The sequence below is a fragment of the Maniola hyperantus genome, chromosome 8, assembly GCF_902806685.2.
Source record: "Maniola hyperantus chromosome 8, iAphHyp1.2, whole genome shotgun sequence".
NCBI lineage: Eukaryota > Metazoa > Arthropoda > Insecta > Lepidoptera > Nymphalidae > Maniola > Maniola hyperantus.
This window is the reverse complement of record NC_048543.1, coordinates 14,985,336-15,011,034: the sequence shown is the minus strand read 5'-3', so window position 1 is coordinate 15,011,034 and position 25,699 is coordinate 14,985,336. Positions and strand designations below refer to the sequence as shown.

The 25,699-nt window shown below is 44.2% G+C and overlaps 1 protein-coding gene across 1 annotated transcript in view; it reads left to right on the top strand.

The window, feature by feature from the left end:
• LOC117984340 (protein peste-like) overlaps positions 1–23,048 on the top strand; it is a 76,551-nt gene extending 53,503 nt beyond the window's left edge. The window contains exons 5-10 of the mRNA XM_034970965.2: positions 13,378–13,593; positions 16,284–16,415; positions 17,290–17,461; positions 18,105–18,307; positions 19,147–19,220; positions 20,066–23,048. Of these exons, the coding sequence (XP_034826856.1) occupies positions 13,378–13,593; positions 16,284–16,415; positions 17,290–17,461; positions 18,105–18,307; positions 19,147–19,220; positions 20,066–20,336 (1,068 nt within the window). The 3' untranslated portion in view covers positions 20,337–23,048. The remainder of the gene's footprint in view (positions 1–13,377; positions 13,594–16,283; positions 16,416–17,289; positions 17,462–18,104; positions 18,308–19,146; positions 19,221–20,065) is intronic.
• The last annotated feature ends 2,651 nt before the right edge of the window (positions 23,049–25,699 follow it).

Sequence of the window (25,699 nt, the reverse complement as noted above, 5' to 3'; positions counted from 1 at the left end):
TATAACACGAGCGAAGCGAGCTGCAAGTTGTGTAATTATATTCCACAAACGGCTCGGTGTCGTCGACAATATCACTACACTCGACATTATTGTTAATGTGTTGCCGTCCATATCTTTGTTATTAGGCAATTCGAATAAAACTCGATTTTGTGATCATGAATTCATTTATTAGGGTATTTGCTATATAGGATCTTAGGGCGCGTAAGACATAACTACACCGACGAGTACATGAGCATAATAATTAACAAATAACCAATCATAAACTACGAGATGGACGCATGCGCAGCAAGCGGTTTCGCGCAACAGGTGTGACCACGGTGTGGCTTATATAAGGCAAGGAACCGTTGTCTTGCAGCTCAGTTAGCAGCAGTCAGCGGCGCAGCGCGGAGGTCCCGTCCATACATCGGAGCACTCGTCTCACTAGTCACTACAGCTTCTATATAAAGAACGTGCGATCAAAATGTAGCTCAGTCAGGCGCCAAGCGGCGCGGTGCACGCACGCATCAGTGGAGATGTCCGGACCTGCTACACCGCTCCCCCATCAGCGAAGCGATTGGGTTGTTTAGAGACTCTTCCGTATCTTGTTATATAAGCGTAGTTTTTAGTTTGTTGTGCTTCTTCTTGATCGGGGTTCTTTATGACGTATGCTGGTTTCAGTCGATCGATAGAAATAGTTATTATCTTGTTTTTCACACAGATCTTGAAAAATTTTGCACTTCGCTCGATGACTTGAAACGGGCCGTCGTAGGCGGGTGTGAGTGGCTTGCTTACTGCGTCGTGTCGTATGAATACATGTTCGCATTTTAAAAGGTCTTGGGGAACAAATATTGGACGACAGTTTGGCTTCCTTTGCTCTTGCGATTTTCTTATTGCATCACTTATATTATTCATCAGTTTCAGGTTGGGTTCGGTTGAATTAGTGTTCGCTGCAGCATAGAACTCTCCTGGCAAGCGAATCGTCTGTCCGTATAATAACTCTGCTGCACTGTGCCCGATATCTTCTTTGACGGCTGCGCGAAGTCCCAATAAAACGGTAGGTAGTTCGTAAGACCAGTTATCTGCATTTAGGCGTGTCGTTAATGCGCATTTCAGGGTTCTGTGCCATCTTTCAATGATACCGTTGGTCTGCGGATGGTAAGCTGTGGTGCGGTTTTGTTGTATTCCCATACGTCGTGCTAGATTCTTAAACATGTCACCCTGGAATTGCCTCCCTTGATCTGTTGTGACCTTTTCCGGTGTCCCAAAGCGGCTTATCCATACTTCATAGAATGCTGTCGCTACGGTTTCTGCTGTTATATCCATAATAGGGCAGGCTTCAGTCCACCTTGTTGCTCGGTCTATCATAGTCAGGCAATAACGATACCCGTTTGATATGGGTAGTGGTCCGATGATATCCATGTGCACGTGTCGTAATTTTTCTGCGAACTCGAAATGTTCAAGGGGTGAACGGACATGTCGTTGCACTTTTGATTTCTGGCAGGGTATGCAGGTTCGAGTCCATTCGCTCACATTTTTATTCATGCTGGGCCAAAAAAATCGTGCAGTGACCAATCTCCTTGTTCCTCTAACGCCCGGATGACTAAGCTCGTGAATTGCTTTGTATGCTAGTTTACGAAACTCATAAGTCAGGTATGGGCGTGCGATTCCCGTAGACATCTCGCAGATGATAGTTGCTGAAGTGTCAGGTAGGGTTATTGCTTGGAATTTCAAATTGCTGCGTTCGTGTAGATTGATAAGTTCGACGTCGTCTTTCTGACTCTGGGCCAACTGTTTGTAGTCAATCGGAGAAGGGCAAAATAAGGTTTCAACTCTTGATAAAGCGTCTGCAACCTCGTTCTCTTTGCCGGAGATATATTTGATTTCGGACGCGAACTGACCGATGTAATCCAGGTAACGTGCTCTGCGCGGAGACTCAGTCTTACTTTGCGCAGTTAGTGCGTAGGTTAATGGCTTGTGGTCGGTATAAATCGTTAGTTCTTGACCCTCGAAGACATGCCGGAAATGACGAATGGCCATGTAGATTGACAATAGTTCTCTGTCGTATGTGCTGTATTTCCTTTGCGCTTCATTAAACTTCTTGGAGAAAAAACCGATAGGTACCCATGATCCTTTTATTTTTTGCTGTAGAACGGCGCCGGCACATGAGTCTGAGGCGTCGGTCATAAGAGAGTATGGAACTCCTGAGGATGGATGGTATAGCAAAGCTGCGGACTTGATATCTTCTTTACATGTTTCGAAAGCCTTTTTAGCCGCGTCTGTCCACTGTACTTTTGTTGTATCATTCTTCTTAGTATTATGGAGGTATCTATGAAGCTCTTTTTGATGCTCTGCTGCTTGGGGTATATTTTCCCGGTAAAAATTTAACATTCCCAAAAATCTTCGAAGTTGCTGAATGGTTTCAGGTAATGGATACGTAGATATGGCTTTGACTTTTTCTTCTGTGGGTCTGATGCCATCTTTTGAAACGGTGTAACCCAAAAAGTCTAGCTGTGGTACACCAAAGGTACATTTTGAAACATTCAGCGTCAAGCCATTTTCCTCCAAGCGTTTAAAGACTTCTTCTAGATGTTCTCTGTGTTTCTCTTCAGTCTCCGAAGCTATTAGTATATCATCAATGAAGGGAAATACTGGTAGGCCCCTTAGCACATTATCGATGTGTCTCTGGAAGGTTTGACCTGCATTTCTCAATCCGAAACACATCTTGGTGAATTCAAAAAGCCCGAAAGGAGTGATGATCGCGGTCTTTTTGATATCGCTGTCTCGTACTTTTATTTGGAAGTAGGCTTTTTCCAGGTCAAGTTTCGAGAAAATTTTCTTGTTTTCTAAACAATGCGTGAAGTCGTGAAGGCGTGGCACGGGGTAGCGATCCGGTACTGTCATCGCATTTAGTCTTCTGTAGTCACCGCATGGACGATATTGGCCATTTTTCTTTTCCACCATGTGTAGTGGACTAGCCCAGGGACTGCTCGAAGGCCGACAGATTCCTTGGTCCATCATGTGTTGGAATTCTTCCTTAGCAATTTTGCTTTTCTGTGGTGATAGTGGTCGTGCCTTTGCAAATACTGGTGGGCCGGTAGTTTCGATGTAGTGTTCTACGTTGCTTTGGGAAGTTTTCATTGAGTTGGGTCGCGTGATGTCGGGATACTTCGCCAATATATCGTGATAAGGTTGCCTATCATCGATAGTACGTATGCTTGGTTCTAGAGACGAAGATACACATCCTCTTGCTATGGAAGTACCTCTTGAGTCAATTAATCTTCGGCCTCGAATGTCGACCATCAAGTTGTAATGCTGTAGAAAATCTGCGCCTATAATGGGTCGGCTCACTGAAGCTATGACGAACGTCCATTTGTATGTTTGTCGTAGACCTAGGTCGAGCTCGGTTGTTTGGCTGCCATAAGTAGGTATGGGGGTCCCGTTAGCTGCATAAAGATAATTTTGAGGATCGCGCACTTTTCTCTTGAAGTTTTGCAGTGGTAGGACTGATATGTTGGCTCCAGTATCGACTAGGTAACGTAATCCGCTTGATTTGTCCTTGATGAATAGACGGTTCAATTGTACTTCTTCGACCCGGGCTCCCGTCGCAGCTTGAGTCGTCGTTAGTTTCCCGTACTTTGGTTGTTAACTTGCTTTTTGTATTCACAGGGCGATAGGCAGCGATAAGCTTGGTCTCCAAACCGACGATGGTAGAAACAAATTCTTGAGTGGTTAAACTTCTGTTCTTGCGATACGGGTGGGCGATAAATGTTGACTCGGCGGGGCCGACGAGAAAACTGTGATTGGTTCAATTTAATAGCGGCGATTTCCTTCGATAATTCTTCGATTTTGTTTAAAACTATCGAATCACTATTGCCCTGTGTTGATGTTGATGATTGGCAGACGGAGTTCACTTCTGAATTTTGTTGTTCGATCATCTTGTCGGCCGTTGTGGCGAGTTTATCTAGGCTCGTTTCGGTGCTCATAGATAGCGGGGTACGAACAGCTTGAGGCAGGTGACTTATCCACAGTAGCTTCAAAGTATCTTCTGGAAATAATTTCTGTGCCACATCTCGCATTCGCCTTAACAGTTGCGATGGCTTCTGGCTCCCAAGCTCCATGTCGTGTATTACCTTGTGTAATCTTTTCGTGTTTGATTCTTCATAAAGATCTATTAACCTCGATTTGAGAGTTTCGTACTTCGCAGTCGCGGGGGGCTCCAACACGATGTCGCCGATTTGCTCGATGTCGCATAATTCAAGCTGACCGATGGCGAATTGAAATTTAGCTTCATCGCTGAGTTTCTGGCTTGCGACTATACATTCGAACTGGGCGAACCACAATCGTGGTCTATGACGCCAAAATACCGGAATGCGAGACTTGAGTGATATTGCTGCGAGTTCTGTAAGGTCTTCTTTTTTTACGTCGGAGTTACCAGTGTTGCCGTCCATATCTTTGTTATTAGGCAATTCGAATAAAACTCGATTTTGTGATCATGAATTCATTTATAAGGGTATTTGCTATATAGGATCTTAGGGCGCGTAAGACATAACTACACCGACGAGTACATGAGCATAATAATTAACAAATAACCAATCATAAACTACGAGATGGACGCATGCGCAGCAAGCGGTTTCGCGCAACAGGTGTGACCACGGTGTGGCTTATATAAGGCAAGGAACCGTTGTCTTGCAGGATTCCGTGTTCGGCATCCGCCCCGTGCGGACGTCTGTACATGCGCTCTCCGACTCGAGCCCCCCCGCGCGTGTTCGCCCCTGTGTTTCAAGTGCAAGTGCCCTTGGATCATCAGTGCCATCAGATTGTTCCTGCGTTGTGTATAGTGTAGTGTAGTTCTAGGGTCCAGGTTCCGTGAGTACACTAGTCTAAGCGCAGCATAGGTTCACACCCCCGTCACCCAAGGGCGGGGACTCACATTAGGGCCACACCGTAGGTACCCACCTCCCTGCCTTGGCAGGGAGGACCTTTAGCGCCACCGGGTCCACTATGGGCCCCAACCACCCCGACCAACCCGCTCCTGGGCCCCATCAGGGCCCGGAGTTCCCCCAGACATTTTACAAAGACGTCGACATGAGTGCTCTCATCGCCGACCTCGCGACCCGAGACCCCAACTACCTTAAGAAATTTAAGGTACATGCGAGTCGGACGCCTACGCGCTACGACCGTCCCCCGGCATCTCCTCCCTCGGCCACGGCCATGGAGGACGACACCCCGACCGTGACACCGACCGACACTAAGGAGCCTCACTCCAAAACCCCAGCCGGGCCTTCAGCCCAAAAACCGATCCCGACCAAGGAGCCTCACTCCGAAACGTCCCCAGCCTCCTCTGAAACAGAGGAATTCACGACGGTGCAGACGAAGGCCCAGAAGCGAAAGCTGAAGGCCTCCAAGTCCCACGCAAACCCACCTAAAAAGGTGGGCGTTGCAGCCCCTTCAGGGCCCGGTACTCAACCCACAACCTCCCAGGCAACCCCCGAGGAGGAGTCGGAAGACTCCCCCATGGAGGATTCGCCAAGGGAAAAGGTCCCTCCCCTTTTTATTAGGGAAAAACTCAGCTGGCAGCGCATCTTGCCACTGTTAGACCAGCGGGGTATCTCGTTCACGAGTGCCCGCTCGACCGCCATTGGAATCAAAGTCCAATGTCCGACTTCAGGCGACCATCGCCTCCTCACCAAGACTCTCCGTCAAGAGAATGTAGGGTTCCACACCTACGCTCTTCCCGACGAACGCGTTCTACGCGTAGTCATTCGCGGCCTTCCGAAGGAGCTCGATACAGAGCTCATCAAGACAGACCTCCTTTCCCAGGAGCTGCCAGTCCTGGAGGTTCACAGGATGTATCATCCTAGAACCAAAGTCCCTTACGAGATGGTGCTCGTAACTTTAGAACTTTCCCCCGCGGGTAAAAAAGTTAATAATATAACCTCAGTGTGTCGCCTTACTGGCCTCAAAATAGAGCCCCCCCGTAACCGCGGCAGGATGGGCCAATGCCATCGCTGCCAGATGTACGGCCATTCCGCAAGGAATTGTTTCGCCCACCCTAGGTGCGTAAAGTGCCTAGGGGACCACGGCACCTCCGACTGCCCCAGGAAGCAACCAACCGAGGAGCCCCCGAGCTGTGTTCTTTGCAGGTCTCAAGGGCATACCGCGAACTATCGCGGATGCCCTAAAGCCCCCAAGGAGCAAAAGCGAAGGGTCAAACCGGCCGGCCGCAAACCTACTGCAGCTCCCCAACCCACCCAAAAATTCGTCCCTGCGCCGGCTCCGGCCACCAACGCATGGGACAAACCCCTTCCCAGGACTAACCCTCCTGCGCCCAAGCCCACCCAGGCACCCCCGGCCAAGCCCGCCCAACCAGCCCCGGCCAAGCCCGCCCAACCAGCCCCGGCCAAGGCTTCCGCGTCTACGCCTAAGCCCCAGCCCCAGCCAGAGCAACCGCTCCATACATCCGCAGCGGCAAACGCTGCGGATAATCTCAAATTAATAGAAACCGTCCTCGCCTCTATTGACATAGTGGAGATGGAAATTTTCGCCCGGACCTTCAGGGAAGATCCCAAAACAGCCATTACCCAACACTTGGGTCTACTCATCTCCATAAACAACCTTAAAAACCTATAATGGATAGTACAACCAAAGGTAGATTAAAACCTCACTCCTTAGTGGTCGCGTTTTACAACGCGAACGGCCTTATCGACCAAATGGACGAAGTCCGCGAGTTTGTATGTGCACATCAAACCGACATTCTCCTAGTGCAAGAGACCTTCTTGAAACCTAGTAGAAGTAATCCCAGAATTGCTAATTTTAATATAGTCAGAAACGACAGGGCCACTGCTAAGGGTGGCACTGCTATATACTACAGAAGGGCTCTTCACTGCACTCCTCTCGATCCTCCACAACTAACCAATATGGAAGCGTCCATATGTCAGGTGAGTATGACTGGCCATCCGTCGGTCATACTAGCATCCGTCTATCTCTCTCCCTCGAAAGATCTGTTAGAAAGTGACATCCGCGCACTTCTCTCATTAGGAGACTCCGTTATCGTGGCCGGAGACCTTAACGCCAAACATCAAAGTTGGAATTGCCGCTCCCCGAACTCACGAGGACGCCAACTCGAAAGACTGACGCACCGCCCCGATCTTAACTTCATAGTTATAGCCCCTGACACACCGACTCGTTATCCAATGACCGACAATTCAACAGACAGACCGGACATACTCGATATAGCTCTTCTAAAGAACATCGCCCTTCAGGTGAGTCCTTTGGAGGTGCTGTCCGAGCTAGGCTCAGACCACCGTCCCGTCCTAATGCGGCTAGGACCCCCGCCCACCGCGGCCCCCCCGACCAAAACAGTCATTGACTTCAAGAAGCTCTCAGAGCATCTTAAGTCTATAGACTCAGTGCACATCTCTCAAATTCCTGACATTATAGGTAGTCTAGATGAAGCGCATGCAGCCTCACTGCACCTTACTAATCATATCCGCGATGCTCTAAGCGCCTGCTCCCGACAGATGCCGAACGGTTTCACCCGTCGACAGTTGCCGGACGACGCCAGAGAGCTCATCACCATCAAAAACGCTAAACGTAGAGCCCATGACGCATGTCCTAACGCCGACAACCGAAGAGAACTCTGGAGAGCCCAGAGGGAGGTAAAGGCTCGCCTTGCCGAACTCCGCGACGAACAATGGGACAGGAAGCTGAGTGAGCTCAAGCCATCGCATGTAGCCTACTACAGCCTGGCGAGAGCTCTCAAAGCCGACCCTGTCTCGGCCACTCCTCCGCTTTTACGTCCCAATCAACCGCCCGCCTTTGAAGATGTCGATAAGGCCGAATGCTTGGCCGATAGCTTAGAAGCCCAATGCTCCCCGAGCACCATCTCTGTAGACAAGTCCCATATAGAACTAGTCGAAAACAAACTAGCATCTATCTTCTCTTCCGCCCCAGGTGGCGATCCAATCCTCCCGACGAATAGCGGCGAAGTTCGTCAAATTATCAAAGAATTTCACGCCAAAAAAGCCCCAGGCCCCGACTCTATTAATAACAAAACTCTAAAGTTACTCCCCGACGTATTAATCAACCTCCTGGTTGTCATTTTCAACACCCTCATGGCGGGATGCTCCTTCCCCGACAGGTGGAAAGAAGCTACCGTTATAGGCATCCCCAAGCCAGGGAAACCTAGGAACCTCCCTACTAGCTACCGCCCCATTAGTTTGCTCAACACCCTTGGCAAGGTGTATGAGAAAGTCATCCTCAACCGACTTAGGTCCGTCGTAGAGGAGAAAAACCTCCTCAACGACGAGCAATTTGGCTTTCGAACCAGACACTCATGTGTTCATCAAGTGCACCGCCTCACGGAGCACATCCTTCTCGGTTTCAACCGATTCAAAACGAGAGGCATCCCAACGGGAGCCCTCTTCTTCGATGTAGCCAAAGCCTTCGACAAGGTGTGGCACGCCGGCTTGATCTACAAGCTTTACCATCTAGGCGTGCCCGAAAGACTCGTACGTTTACTACGAGAATTTCTCACCAATCGAACTTTCCGCTACCGTCTGGATGGAACCCTATCCTCCCCAAGACCTCTTCGAGCAGGAGTCCCTCAGGGCTCCCTGCTCTCGCCACTTTTGTACGCGCTGTACACCAGCGACATTCCCAGATCCCCTCATGTTCATATAGCCCAGTTCGCGGATGACACCGCTCTATACAGCTCCGACTTAAACTACCGGAACGTTAAAGCTCGACTCCAAAAGGCAGTCAGTAGCCTAGGCCACTGGTTCCGCCTTTGGAGGATAGAGGTTAACCCGGAGAAAAGCGCAGCAGTGCTCTTTCAAAAGTCCAAAAGGAAATCACAATACAAACTTCGACAGACTGAAATAACTCTTTACGACCGCCCCATTCCCTGGCAAACTAATACCAAGTACTTGGGTGTAACCTTTGATGACAAGATGAGCTTCGCCGCGCACATTCGTAGAGTCCGCAAGAACGCAGCGTATGTGCTCTCCCGTCTTTACCCCATGATTTGCGCAAAGAGCAAAATGTCACTTCGACATAAAGTCACGCTATACAAAACGTGCATCCGCCCAATAATGTCTTATGCCTGTGTTGCATTTGCACACCTGCCGCCCTCCTCTCTCAAACCTCTCCAAGTCCTACAGAATAAGTTTATGCGTACGGCCACTGGCTCCCCGTGGTACATGCGCAACGTGGACCTCCACAGAGACCTCCAACTCCCGACAATAGCTCATTACTTTAAACAGCTTTCCAAAAATTATTTTGAGAAAGCCATTAGACACCCCAACCCCCTAATAGTTGAGGCAGCGACTTACACCCCCGACCGAAACGACCCCCCAGATAAAAGACGCCCTAAGCACGTCCTTAACGACCCCGACGATCAAATCATGACCGACAATGCACCCTATCTCGTAGGGATACACAATTCAACCTCATCACAGCGTCTTCGCCGGCGAAGACGAGGTCCCCGATTTCTAACGTCACCCGGACGTGGGCTCACGCCACGGCCTCGGGGGCGTACGGACTAACCAACAAAACCGACAACTCCACCCATCCCAACGTCATCCTAAGCCGTGGTCCGAGCCTCACAGGAGGCGCCCTTAGGAGGACGTTGCCCCCCGACCTCTCGAATTATTTCTTCGAGCCCTAGGGCTCACCCCCAGGCGGAGCTTCGCGCTCGCCAACCCCCCCGGTGACGCTGTAGCGGCCAATAGGGCCTACGCAGCATAGTCAATCCGAAACAACACAAAAAATGTCTTGCAGCTCAGTTAGCAGCAGTCAGCGGCGCAGCGCGGAGGTCCCGTCCATACATCGGAGCACTCGTCTCACTAGTCACTACAGCTTCTATATAAAGAACGTGCGATCAAAATGTAGCTCAGTCAGGCGCCAAGCGGCGCGGTGCACGCACGCATCAGTGGAGATGTCCGGACATCTCCACTGATGCGTGCGTGCACCGCGCCGCTTGGCGCCTGACTGAGCTACAAATGTGTGACACGAGCGAAACGAGCTGCACTAGTTGTGTCGTTCTATCCTGCGGACAGCTCAATCTACCATCACTCATGGCCATACCAAGATCAACCTCGCAGTTATATAGGCCGAATCGCGGGAGGTGCGGTAGGTACTTGCTCTTGGCGTTTTTCCGGGGCGCCTTTTTGAATCCCTATTAATTATTTTATCTCCTCCTTGTCCCTTATGCTCACTCTTTCCCCTTGGAGGCTAGACGTCACTAGCACAGCTGAGATCCCCGCTGCTGCTCCTCCGTGGTGCCGGCCTGGCACCTGTACGCTCCGAGCTGCTTCGCCTCTTATGCCAATTGTACGTGAATTCCCGTAGCGGGTAGCCGGTTGTAGTTCCCCGCCGATGAGACGAGGTCCCTGTAGAAGACCGGCTTTCCCACAATACGGCCAGAATAAATGTATTTTTGCGTCGCCATCGAATGGCAATCACGTTATCAGTTACCTCTGTATGAAATAGGCGTTATGGCCTAAAATTAATAGGCCTATAAATTAAGCCTTTAGACTTATTGCTTTGAACTTTAGACTTTAGTTCCGCAATCTTCAACTACGCGGGGCGCGATCTTTTAAAATTTGCATTAAATACTCCTAAGATTTTATTTCTTCGTACTTAATAATAATTAGGTTGTTATCTAGTCTTTTATCCACTTAAATTAATGCTAATCGTAAGTTGAAATTCTGTTGCGAAATGCCTAAAGGATTGTCATTTTTATTTTTTTACCACCCGAATACAAAAGTGTTGTGAATTATGATTTTAGAAGTCATCCATATTCCATACCAATAATTAATTATTATTATAAAATATGCAAAAGTGTGTAGAATAATCTCTGTCGTTGTACGCGACAGGCCGAGATGGCAATCGGGGTATGAGGCGAGGTGACGGATGTCACCCGCGCTCGCCTGCACCGGGCTAGCACGGGGGCTGAGCGGGTGTGCGGGGCGTTCCCTCCTCGATTGCCATCTCGACCTGTCGCGTACTATGTACTTAATCGATCACAACGAAATTTGTGAGGAAAATCTGTCTTCACACACATTTGAGAACATTATGGAGAACTCTCAGGCATGCAGGTTTCCGCACGATGTTTTCCTTCACCGTTAAATCAAGTGATATATTTTAATTGCTCAAAAACTTCGAAAATTTAGAGGTGGCGCAACCGGCATCAGACCCCCGACCTGCCGATTAGGAGGCGGACGTATTAACTACTGCACTACAGGCTATCACAGACACCCATGTTAAAAATAAAGGATGTTTTTGACTTTGATAAAGTTCAAAATATTATCTCTTTCTGCTTTATTTTTATTTTTATGATATCCTCTACCCTAGGATTGCCTGGAAGAGATCGCTATTTTAGCGATAAGGCCGCCTGCCCCCCTAGCATGGGCAGGAGACAAAAAATTTATCCCCCAATTATATCCACTGACGAGGGATAAAATTTACTTGTCCACCTCTCAAAGCACGGCAACAGGGGAGAGGAGAAGTTTATCCCTAAATCGGGGACAATTTTATCCTCGACATTAGACGTGGGTTTAAGTTTATTCTCATAGAACTTAAAAAATCAAAACATGTCTCGCGGTACCTGTTGGGTTTAGGTTATGTTTGGGTTGTGTTTGGGTTATGTTTGGGTTGTGTTTGTGTTATGTTTGGGTTGTGTTTGGGTTATGTTTGGAATATGGTTGGGAACCCCAACATAAACCCAACATAGGTCCCAAATACCAATTACCATTAACCCAATAAAGGTAAAGGAAAAGATCCAAAAACCAAAAAGTCCCCCGTTTTATTCACTGTGGATAATTATATCCACCCGTGAGCCCATGCTCGGAGAGTGGATAAAGCTGTCGGAGGGGATAAGGATTTTATCCTTTCCCCGGGGAGAAAATTATATCCCCGCCCATGCTAACCCTGCAGTTGTACATGCAAACATCTCTGTTATACCTACTTCAATTATTTTGGTTTTGGTGTAGGTACAATAAAGAATATGTTACTTTTACTTTACTTTACTCTATAATACTAGGTAGGTAATAGGTCTACCTAGCAGTCCCAGAAAAGGCAGACTGGTAGGTATTATATTGTTTCAAAAACATAGACAGCCACTTCCGTTAAATTTATTTCTGTAGAAATAAGAATGTTTCTAGCCAGTTATAGATTACCATAATATTTTAATTAATACTTTTTATTAATATGTAATCAAGTGTAATTTAAAACAAGTCTAGATATTCTTACATTTAAACGGTTTTAACATGGTTTTAACGGCTTGGAAGTTATTTGAGACTAGATTCTAGAAAGATAGGTATCGTATTACCTACTTGTCTTAGTCTCCAAAATGCTTGAAAATTATTCTTTAAAAAAATATTCTTTATTTTCACATTGTACGTAAATGATAAAAATATGTACCTAATACAAAATTCAAAATGGCTGCAATGAAATTTTAAACAAATGAAAAAGTGTCGTTTCTTGTACAGTACGCGGCCGAAAGTAATGTACATCGGCTGTGTAGAGCATTGTCATTGTCACTCATAGGTACCTAAGTATATGACGTTTTGTCGGTCTCAACGACCGAGAAAGTGCGCTACAAATCTGCACTCGCCTTCTGAACGTCGATGCACATTACTTTCCGCGTCGTACTATACGATTGTAGGCAGGCCTCCTCATTTCTAATTCGAACCGCCAAGATTTGGAACACCCTTCCAGCATCAGTTTTCCCCTCCAATTACAATATGGGTACCTTCAAGTCAAGAGTGAATAGACATCTTCTAGGCAAGTGCGCTCCATCTTAGGCTGCATCATCACTTGCCACACAGGTCTGATTGCAGCCACGCGCTAGTCTATAATTTAAAAAAAAAATATTAAAAAAACTGACTTCAAAAACCACTACAAAGTAAAAAACGAGCCAAGTGCGAGTCAGGCTCGCGCAATGAGGGTTCCGTACTACAGTCGTATTTTTTAGACATTTTGCAGGATAATTCAAAACTATGATACATAAAAATAAATAAAAATCTGTTTTAGAATGCACAGGTGAAGACCTTTCATATGATACCCCACTTGATATAGTTATCTTACTTCGAAAATTGAAAATACTAATTATTAGTTTATTACCACATTTTTTTTTTTGTGTGATGTAACCACTAATTCACGATTTTCAGATTTTTCCTCTAATGCCAGCTATAAGACCCACCTTCCTGCCAAATTTCATGATTCTAGATCAACGGTAAGTACCCTGTAGGTTTCTTGACAGACAGACAGACAACAAAGTGATCCTATAAGGATTCCGTTTTTCGTTTTGAGGTACGGAACCCTAAAAAAAAAGATAACAGAACCTTTCGGGTGCGAGTCCGCCCAACATTTACCGATTTTTCATTTCCTTTCCAGTCAGCAATCTACAGATCTCGCTATTGGGGTTATTTACAACAGAAGACTTTGTCCATGGCGCTGGCCATGTTCGGCCACGGGATGACGATATCCAGGCCGGCTCGGCAGCTGCTGTTCGAGGGTTTCGACGACCCCCTGCTGGATATGGCCAAGAACTTGCCGGCGAGTGCCACTGGCGGTGCACCCCAAGTTGATAGATTTGGATTATTTTATGGGGTAAGTTGATTGTGAAAATTCCGAGCATTCGTGGTGGGCACCGAGTAGACGTCTGTGGTGGTGGGCATGCATCGATTATGTCCACTGTAAGCAATTAAATATTATTTGCTTTACGGTTAAGGAAGACAGTATCTTGAAACTTGTATGCTTGACTGAGAGTCGTCCATCCATGGTCGGCGTTGTGATGGGATGATGATAATGAGAATTAGTAGCAATTTTGGATTTCTTAATAGATAAGTTAAAAATCTAAAGCTTTTAGAATTCAGGCTTAAAAATCAATAGCGAGTAAAAAACCGGTCAAGTGCGAGCTACAGTCGCACACGAAGGGTTCCTTACCATCGTACAAGAAATAATACTTTTAAATTTTTTTTATGATGCAACCACAAAATCACGGTTTTCGGATTTTTTCTTTTATTTGTGCTATAACTTTATACGACACTACTTTATGCTCGCGACTTCGTCCGCGTGGACTACACAAATTTCAAACTCCTTTTTCACCCCCTTAGGGGTTGAATTTTCAAAAATCCTTTCTTAGCGGATGCCTACGTCATAATAGCTATCTGCATGGCAAATTTCAGCCAGAGCCGTCCAGTAGTTGGAGCTGTACGTTGATAGATCAGTCAGTCAGTCAGTCACCTTTTCCTTTTGTATATTTAGATTTGCTATCTGCCAAATGTTATGATTCTAGGTCAATAATCTATAGGTTTTGATACTTCTAGTCTTGAGTCTTGACAGACAAGATGCACAGACAACGAAGTGATCATTTCTAGGTTCCTTTATTCCGTTTGAGCTACGGAACCGTAAAAATAGAATATTATCCTGATTAGACCTCGACTGAGTCAAGAGGTCAATAATTTTCAAACCAGTATAACTCGTACGTAAGCAAATAAATAAAAAAACTTGTAAATTCTTGTATAATCGCTAGTAATTAGTCAAAACAAGGTAATTTAAGAGTCATGGAGTCCTAAGATAAATGGAAAATCCGGTAAAATACGAGGTTGAGGTTAAATCTGTGGGCCTGACCAGTGACCAGTGACCAGTGACCAGTGTCCAGTGACCAGTGTCCAGTGACCAGTGACCAGTGACCAGTGACCAGTGACCAGTGACCAGTGACCAGTGACCAGTGACCAGTGACCAGTGACCATGTATACCTATAAGTATACAGTGATATATATTTTGCCGACATGTTTTAGTACGCGACAGGTCGAGATGGCAATCGGGGTGGGGACGCCCCGCACAACCGCGTTGGTTGGACCCTCCCACTCCAAAATTAAAATGCCTGTAACTTTAAGTTAATCTTAGTTGGATTTTAAGGCGAGTCACCGAGGCGGGCAGCGCGGCTTTGAAGTAAACCGCTTGGCAACGTTCAAATTCTGTGTTTCAAACGTTAAATTTGAATTTAGTAAATTATAGAAGTCCTGTTGAAAACCAAAATTTAGCAGGTTCTCTGTAATACTTAAAGACAAATATTTCCATATAAAAATTATTTGTCAAGTCAGAAATTTAAGTATTAAATAATTCGTTTTAGACTTTTATTTCGGCTTATTTCAAGATTTTATTTGATCGAGTGAAGTACTTCCTATTGTGTATCAAAGTAGTACATTCTTTAGACAATGTCTTTAGATATATTGTATATTTTTAATAGTAAATACCTAAAACGTTTGATCTAGCAAACCAGTTTTTTCCGCTTAGCCTCGGTGACTCGCCTTAATATTTTTTTCAGCGTAGGTACGTCATTATTTACCTACCTACTAATTATTAAACTAATAATATTTATCAAATTCAAAAGTAGGAAAATACCCAATTCAAATTAACGATCCTAAAGATCGATATAACACAAGTATTGAATTATTGATCTGATGTCTGCGACAGTTGATTGATCCGACCAATTGGTCAAGGTTATATCTTGCAAACCGATTTGCGTCTCTTTGGAGTGGCCACTTCAGCTAAACGACAATAAACTGTTGCCAATGTTTCGCCTCTCTCTGCCTCGTATTCGTTGTTGGGGTCGTGACCCCCTTTCCATTATGTCAACTAGGGTACCTATGGGTTTTCTTGGGATAATAACGCGGTGGGTTCCCAGATCCATCCGTAAACTAATACCACACGAGTAGATATCCCTACAAAGGGGACGCTTCCTAATACTGTTCAAAATTTTATACCTATTCTTATAGGGTTGTCACCTGTTGGAAGTGAATAGTTAAAAGAAAAAAAATACTGTTTATAAGTCCCGCAAATTGCTAATGACATGACAGACTGACTGACTGACAGACTGACAGACTGACAGACTGACAGACTGACAGACTGACAGACTGACAGACTGACAGACTGACAGACTGACAGACTGATAGACTGACAGACTGACACTGTCAGACTAACAGACTGACATACTGACAGACAGACTGACAGACTGACAACAATAACTCTTGTATACATAATAGGTATATTGGGTAATAAATTAAATTATTTTTTACTTTTTAGTGTTTGTGGTTATTGAAGTCGATTTTTACTTCTTTTTTTTTATTTATATTTAGATTTAGATTTAGATTACAGCTGTTATATAGTTTCTTTTTAAAATGGCAGTAACACAGAGACAGACGAACAGACGAACTGGACGAAGCTAAAAGGGTAACTAGTTTTACTTCGGAACCCTGAAAAGCTGTATATATACGATTTTATTATTTTTCCAGAGAAACAACTCAATGGACACGGAGGGTCTGGTGGAAGTGACGACCGGAGAGCGGAGCGGGACCCTCCCGGGGCAAATCCTGAGGTGGGACCATCACGAGACTCTGCCGTGGTATGAAGGAGAATGTGCCAAGGTATGACGATCATTATGATCTACTGATTTCTAGAGAAACAACTCAATGGACACGGAGGGTCTGGTGGAAGTGACGACCGGAGAGCGAAGCGGGACCCTCCCGGGGCAAATCCTGAGGTGGGACCATCACGAGACTCTGCCGTGGTATGAAGGAGAATGTGCCAAGGTATGACGATCATTATGATCTACTGATTTCTAGAGAAACAACTCAATGGACACGGAGGGTCTGGTGGAAGTGACGACCGGAGAGCGAAGCGGGACCCTCCCGGGGCAAATCCTGAGGTGGGACCATCACGAGACTCTGCCGTGGTATGAAGGAGAATGTGCCAAGGTATGACGATCATGATGATCTACTGATTTCCAGAGAAACAACTCAATGGACACGGAGGGTCTGGTGGAAGTGACGACCGGAGAGCGAAGCGGGACCCTCCCGGGGCAAATCCTGAGGTGGGACCATCACGAGACACTCCCGTGGTATGAAGGAGAATGTGCCAAGGTATGACGATCATGATGATCTACTGATTTCCTGAGAAACAACTCAATGGACACGGAGGGTCTGGTGGAAGTGACGACATGAGAGCGGAGCGGGACCCTCCCGGGGCAAATCCTGAGGTGGGACCATCACGAGACCCTGCCGTGGTATGAAGGAGAATGTGTCAAGGTGTGACGATGTATAAGGTAGGATTATTTCCCCAGAGTCCAGATTGCAGAAAACTCTGTTAGTGCGAGTACTGTCGGTGGTACATTTGTTCGGGACTACGTCATGAAATCTTGTCGATTGAATAGTGCCATCTAGTTGCATCTGTGGCAACCGCCACACAGCTGATGGATGGATGCATTAAGGATCTATAAAGAGTTGTAATTTCTGGTTTCAGATAACAGGCAGTGGGGGAGAGTTCATGCCCCACAACCTCACCGAAGATGAACCTCTCACCATCTTCATGCCGGACCTGTGCCGCACTGTGCACATGGAGTACGAGGACAGTGGGCACATAGGTGGACTGCCATACAACAAATACGCTATGACGGAGATCAGCTTCGACAACTGTAAGTCCCACTATTTAGTAGAGGATGCTTCTACAATTCTGGCAGAAACTTTTAAGGTTCTAAGGAATCAATTTTTCGCAAAGCAGACTTTATCTCGTCGTCTATGTAATTTACTTGTGTACATTACGGAAAGTCTTCAATTAAACTTATAATTCTAATTTTGGTTACCAACCTAGCTATGAGATCATAATCACTGAATCTCTGTGATAGATACTGATTACTGATAGAAGTGGTGAAGACAACGTAACAATAACAAATCATTTGGAATACAACAAAATTATATAGCCGTACGTAGCTACATGAGACGGTTTTACCTATTTGGTTGGCTGGACTTGTCTCACTATTTAACAAACTTTTAAGCTACCTTTGCTTTATATCCACTTTAGTTCACGAAGTGCACTTGCACACATTCTCGTGCAATTTCTCCAGCTACTGTTCTGGGCAGAGTGGGCGTTGAGGAGCGCAGTATTTGTGCCTGAGAAACTAACATTTCAGATGACATCTCCATTTTGTGCAGTTCTGTAATAAATATTTGTGCTTGAGTCATGCTTGAGCTGTCAATAATCTGATGTTGTCAGAACTACCATCAGTTCCCAAAGGTATTACTGATTGTCGACTGAACTCAAGTTTTTCGTAATTTCAGCGTCAAGATCGCCGCTGAACTCATGTTTTTGCAACGGCGAGTGCGGCTGGAGCGGGCTGATGAACGTGTCAGCGTGCCGCTTCGGTAGTCCGTCCTTCCTGTCGCTGCCGCACTTTCTGCACGGCGATCCCGCACTGCTCGATAGTGTCCGTGGCCTCGACCCCGACCCCGACCTTCACTCCTTCTACTTCGCTGTGGAGCCGGTGAGTTGAGCTATAGACAGACTATACTAACAGCGCCGCGATCACAATTAGGGTTACAAGCCTCTCAGTGTAGCCCAGTAAAGCCCAACCGAGCGACCGATGAGTGACTGCATCTATTGGTTTTCAGTTTCTATCACACTTACCCTCGACCAGGTCAGGTACAGGACAGGGACAACCCTCCACCTCCCATGGCCCCACCAACCTCTCGGTTATATGGGCCGAATCGCGGGAGGGCGCCCGTTCGGTACTTGCTCTTGGCATTTTCCCGGGGCGCCTTCTTCACTCCCTACAAATTATTTTGTCTTTTCCTTGTCCCTTATGCTCACTCTCCCCCCTTGGGGGCTAGACGTCACTAACACAGCTGTGATCTCCGCTGCTGCTCCTCCGTGGTGCCGGCCTGGCACCTGCACGCTCCGAGCTGCTTCGCCTCTTATGCCAATGGTGCGCGAATTTCCGTAGCCGGTTGTAGTTCCCCGCCGATGAGACGAGGTCCGTGTAGAAGACCGGCCCCGCTTCCCCGCGTACGATCCCATCCAACATCGTCACTCGCAAGTCCTCATAAAGGGGACACTCCCACAGCACATGGTGCCTATCCTCGTCGCCAAAGCTGCACTCGCACGCCGGGCTCTCGCACAACGTCATCCTATGCAGGCGCGCCCGGAAACAGCCGTGTCCGATGAGGATCTGTGAGGTCTCGTAGTCCGGCGCGACCCAGGTACAGGACATAATTGATATCGGAAAAGCGGCTGGCACTGGTTGGATGCTTCCTTATTTTGGTCGCAGATATAAATAATTTTCACTAGTTAGCAGGCCAAATTAAGGTGTTTCTGTTATTTCAGCGGCTCGGCGTCCCCCTCGATGTGGCGGGAAGATTCCAGTTCAACGTGTTTATTGAACCTAATCCTTATATTGCGTAAGTGACACTTATTTTTTTTAATTATTGGTTTGGTGTTGGATTGTTGGCCTGATACGGCCATAAGAGTAGGTTAGGCTCGCGACTTCGTCCGCGTGGACTACACAAATTTCAAACCTTTATTTTACCCCTTAAGGGTTGAATTTTCAAAAATCCTTTCTTAGCGGATGTCTACGTCATAATAGCTATCTGCATGCCAAATTTCAGCCCGATCCGCCCAGTAGTTTGAGCTGTACGTTGATAGATCAGTCAATCAGTCAGTCAGTCAGTCAGTTTTTTCTTTTATCCATACTAATATTATAAATGCGAAAATGTGTCTGTCTGTCTGTCTGCTAGATTTTCACGGCCCATCAATTCAACCGATTTAAACCGAAATTTGGTACCTACAAAGATTGCATTCCGGAGAAGGATTCTTTTTATCCCGGAAAAACAAAAAGTTCCCACGGGATTTAAAAAAACTTAAATCCACATTAGGCATTATATTACCTATGTAATCCATACTAATATTATAAATGCGAAAGTGTGTCTGTCTGTCTATCTGCTTGCTTTTCACGGCTCAACCGTTCAACCGATTTTGACGAAATTTGGTACAGAGATAGCTTGCATCCCGGGGAAGGACATAGACTTTTTATCGCGGAAAATTAAAGAGTTCCCACGGGATTTTCAAAAACCTAAATCCACGCGGACGAAGTCGCGGGCATCATCTAGTCTAGAATAAATAACCAAAAATTAATAGATAAGGCTAGCTTTAAGTTTTATTGTATTAAAAAAAAAAAAAAAAAAAAAAAAAAAATTAAAAATATTTTTATTCAAAAAAAAAAAAAAATTAATATTATTTGTTTCAGTCTCTACGAAAAGGTGCCAAAAATGATGTTCCCAATATTCTGGGTGGAGCAGCGAGTAACAGTCGACGAGGCTGTTCTGTCGGAGCTGCGTACCGTACGTGCCATCCTGGACTGGGGCGGCACGGTGTGCGCGTGCGCCGCCATCCTGTTCGCATTCATCGTCACCGCGGCCACGTGCTGCGCCAAGAAGTCTCCCTACACCAAGCCTCATGACATGATCATCTCAGAAAAACCAAAAGACGAAGCCGAGATCAAATTGAACTCTATGTAAACGTGTTAATGTTGCTTATTCATTGTGACTAACCTAAATTGGCATGTCACCACGTGATGTTGTCCCTTTCACATTATTCCTGTCCATACGAAGTAATATAATATAATTCAATGGGCCAAAGTACTCCAACTTCCGCTCTTTTACGGTTTTCAGGATTTCAAGATCTTTGCTTAGACTTTGTAGTCAAAATATGTTCTTGACAAGTTGACCAAGTTGTACCCAAGAGATTCTCATCTATATACCTACCTACCAACATTTCGAAAGCCCCCATTGTTTTATCCTAATGAGCGCCATCACGCCCGGTCCTCAACTAGTTCATATAAACATAATTATGTCACGGTTCGCGGGCCTACCGTAAATCCGAAAAAAACCTGAAAAACTGGTGTTAAAGGTAGGTGTAAGGCCCTTGCGATACTTACAAACGACTAGTATCCTACTCGAGTCTCGAAGATGAGTCGCTGAGGAATGAGGAGTATCTCACATACATAATACATTTGTATGGTGATTGGCACACTTGGCTACCGGTATCCTCGCATCTGCTACTAGTCTCGCGATTCCCAGCTTGTCGTCACCCGCGCGTTGCATCTCTTACGAATCTCGGCAAAAATCAGATTAAAGTTCAAGAAGAATAATTATTTGTTTTTTAACCGACTTCAAAAAAAGGAGGAGGTTCTCAATTCGTCGGAATCTTTTTTTATTTTTTATGTATGTTCCCCGATTACTCGAAGACGCCTGGACAGATTTTGAAAATTCTTTTTTTGTTTGAAAGGGTATACTTCAAAGTTGGTCCCATTTAAATTTGGTGAAGATCTGATGAACATCTTCGAAGATAGATACTGAAACTCCTCAACGGATAAGAGTAAATTGCTTATTAAACAGTAGATTTTTAACCAGTCATAGCATAATTCCATGGGACCACTAAAAATTGTGGAATAAATTTTTTTTACAAAAAAAATAAAAACCGACTTCGATACACAAACACTAAAAATTGAAAAATAATTTAATTTATTACCGAATACATTATGTATACAAGAGTTAATCTAGTTCCATAATAATATTTTTTGGGGTCGGTGCCAATGAGGTGCCATTGTGGAGTCTCATAAAAATATGAAGTCTAGACGATTCGCGCAGCTAAAGCCAATTGGCACCGGCACCAAAAAGTATTATTATGGAACTATATTAACTCTTGTATACATAATATATTCGGTAATAAATTAAATTATTTTTCAATTTTTAGTGTTTGTGTATCGAAGTCGGTTTTTATTTTTTTTGTAAAAAAATTTAGTAGCTTAGTACGAAACTCGAGTAGCGAACATGTATTCTACTGGCATGCGACTGCGGTTTCGTCTCTTGCGAGCATCGCAATGTATGAAGGGCCTAAGAATTACCTTGTGAAGTGTTTGATTCGCCGATGAACGTCGGGCCCGCCCTCCAATTGTGTAAGAATAACCATTTCATGGCTATCGCAATCGTCAAGAATTCTGCCCTTTGATTGGCTGTGAAAAAATGTAAACAGCGAATCAACCAATCAAAGCGCAGAATTTCTTGATGATTGCGATAGCCATGAAATGGTTATTCTTACACAATTGGGGGGCTGATTCTTTCTTGGTTCACTTTGCACTTCACTTTGTGTTAGTGTAGTTAATGCCATAAATTAAAAGCTCTACTTTTTACTTATAAGTCCCGCAAATTGCTAATGTGCGTGGCCGCCATTTTAGTGACGTCAGCCACTAGTTTCGAGATGATGTTATATTTTTATTTCGGCTAACGTCAAACGGTGGTTCCAGCACAATAACAATTTGCGGGACTTATACAACGGTAGGTATGATAAATATTTGCTTCTTTGCATGTTGTAATATTACTCGATTAAATATCTACTGTTTAATTTATTGTGTATAATTAGGTAAGTAATTATAATACCTATATATTTTATAAAATAAATTTAAAGAGCTTTATTTAAATTTTAGGAAACCACCATTTATTTTAGACTTTGGTTTGAAAATGAAATTAGTGATTTTTTTGTAATGTTTAGTCAAAAAGGGATTTTTAGGAAGGGAAGGTAGGTAGGTATTTTATAATGTGACTGAATGATGCCCGCGACATGGATTTAGGTCTTTAAAATCCCGTGGGAACTCTTTGATTTCCCGTGATAAAAAGTAGCTTGTCATTCTCCAGGTCTTTATTTATACCCATGCAAAAAATCACGTCAATCCGTTGCACCTACCGTTGTGACGTGATTGAAGGACAAACCAACAAACAAACACTCTTTCGCATTTATAATAAGGGTACTGTTTATATTATAAAATACCTACCTTATTTCCAAATTATCATTTTTAAATAATAATCATGAATTATTCAGTACATTGAAAAAGAAAAGTCCTGACTCCTGTCTAACTGATAAACAGACCTATCATTAGAAAACTGAAATTTTTTGCGGTTGTCTAAATAATGTAGGTAGACGAGGAATAATGTCAGATTTTTTGAAATTCCCACGGGATAAGAAATAAAGTTGATTTATCATATTTTCGTCGAGCGAAGCCGCTGGCGGTCACTAAGTAATAAATAAGTAATGAATTATAAGATAAGATATAGAGGAGATAAGAGAGGAGAGGGGAAGAGAAGAGAAGAGAAGAGAAGAGAAGAGAAGAGAAGAGAAGAGAAGAGAAGAGAAGAGAAGATAAGAGAAGAGAAGAGAAGAGAAGAGAAGAGAAATTAAGAGTAGTAGATACATCTACATAATTATTGAGCAGTGGTTAAAATATTTTCTATGATTGATTTTTTTAAAGTATTTCCCTGGAATTGAATTTTAACGGTCGTAAAAAATCTATATCTATATAGGTATAGCTACAGGGAAATTGCATTCCAAAACGACAACACACGAGTAGATATACATATAGACCAGAGGGGAAGCTTTATGCTAGCGGCTGGCTGTAGGTTCACTCACTCTAGCGCAGCTCACGCACACCACGACGTGTCACGGACGCTCCGTTTGCCGCCAAACTGGGCGTGGCACGTCGTGGTGTGCGTGAGCTAGTGTGAAGCTTCCCCTCTGGTCTATAATATCTACTCGTGTGACGACAATGTAAAATGACAATTATTATGTTTATAATGTTATACTTTTTTTAAGATGCTTAGGTAAGTATAATAATATTATGTAGGTACCTATAAATTGTGATCTAAGTAGGTACAGTACGCGGCAGAAAATAATGTACATCGACCTTTAGAATGAGATATCGGCTTTGTAGAGCTTTGTCTCTGTCACTCATACACATAAGCCGTTTTGTCGGTCTCAACGACAGAGACGATGCTTTAGAAAACCTCTCTCTAAAGATCGATGTACATTATTTTCTGCCGCGTAGATACTGCAGCTAGCTTACAGTTGTTTTAATTGAATTATTTTATGAATATTTTATTTATTTATTCATATTATAATAATCGTACTTTTTTATATTTTCTTTAAAAAAAAGTAATAATTACTTCTAAGTATTTATGAAATTACTAGCTGATGCCCGCGACTTCGTACGCGTGGATTTAGGTTTTTAAAAATCTCGTGGGAACTCTTTGATTTTCCGCGATAAAAATTAGCCTATGTCACTCTCCAGGTCTTAAACTATACCCATGCAAAAAATCACGTCGATCCGTTGCTCCGTTGCAACGTGATTGAAGGACAAACCAACAAACCAACAAACAAACACACTTTCGCATTTATAATAGGGGTAGTGATAATAAACAGTCGATTAATATTCAGAATTATTCAAGCGCCTAACGGATTTATTTAGCAAATTCTGATATATTGAGTTTTATATACGATCTCTATAAAGGCGGTATATAAAAATCCAAGCATTTTTCCAGCGGTTTTATTTTAGGTTACCTACGTTTTTTTTTGCCCGTATAAGCAAATTTTTGTACGCGTCCCATCTCGTATGTCAAATGGAGCGTAAAAAGTGCAGAGAAAACTCTAGTTTCTCTCTAAAACCGCTTTTACAATATCTAGCTCATTCCCACGACTTCGTCCGCGTGGACTACACAAATTTGAAACCCCTATTTTACCCTCTAAGGGGTTGTATTTTCAAAAATCTTAGCGGATGTCATAATAGCTATCTGAATGCCAAATTTCAACCCGATCACCACCCGATAGACCAGTCAGTCAGTCAGCCAGTCACCTTTTCCTTTTATATACCTAGTACCTACTTAAATTATTATTGTGGAGCTGCGAACAGAACAAGAAAACTGAAAGAAAGCTGTCGGAACTTTACTGTACAATAATAATTTAGCCGTCTAGCCTTTATGAAAGTACATATAAATCTAAGTACCTAAATAATACCTATACGACCTTAGGAAAAAGTAGGTAGGTATTCCTACGTGTAAGTCAGTGATACCTGTAGTGCGATTGTCTAAAACCTGCATCAATCATTATTACAATCTCAATTGTTCTGATTGGCTGAATATGTGCGATTCTTGTTGCAACAATGCATTGTGGCCAATAGTGAGCGAGCATTAACCAATCAGAGATGATTGCGATCGTGACATTGTAGCTGTCAAACAACCGCGGTAGGGCCACAGATACCTACCCTACTATAATAATTATCGTAATATTAATGAATGGACGTATCTAGGGGTAAATAAAATAAATAGTGTAACACTTTGATATTTATTGTATGTATTTTTGTAAAGAAAACAATAATTTAAATGACAAATGGAAAAGTGTATTTTGCTGCGATGACTATTAAATACTTATTTTGAAAACTGAAATTCGTTTTTTTCTTCTTCCTTACAATAAATTTTATCCAGTAAGTAGTATCTAAGCATAATCGTTCTGGGCTAGTGATAATCTAAATATATAATCTAAATATATAAAAGGAAAAGGTGACTGACTGACTGACTGACTGATCTATCAACACACAGCTTAAACTACTGGACGGATTGGGCTGAAATTTGGCATGTAGATAGCTATTACGACGTAGGCATCCGCTAAGAAAGGGTTTTTGAAAATTCAACCCCTAAGGGGGTGAAATAGGGGTTTGAAATTTGTATAGTCCACGCGGACGAAGTCGCGAGCATATGCTAGTAATTTCATAAAATATGTAAATGAAAAATTCAAATTACCATCTACTTTTGACGACCTCCCTGGCGCAGTGGTGAGCGCTGTGGTCTTAATAGTGGGAGGTCCCGGGTTCGATTCCTGGCAGGGGTTTGGAATTTTATAATTTCTAAATTTCTGGTCTGGTCTGGTGGGAGGCTTCGGCCGTGGCTAGTTACCACCCTACCGGCAAAGCCGTGCCGCCAAGCGATTTAGCGTTCCGGTACGATGCCGTGTAGAAACCAAAGGGGTATGGGTTTAATAAAAACTGCCATACCCCTTC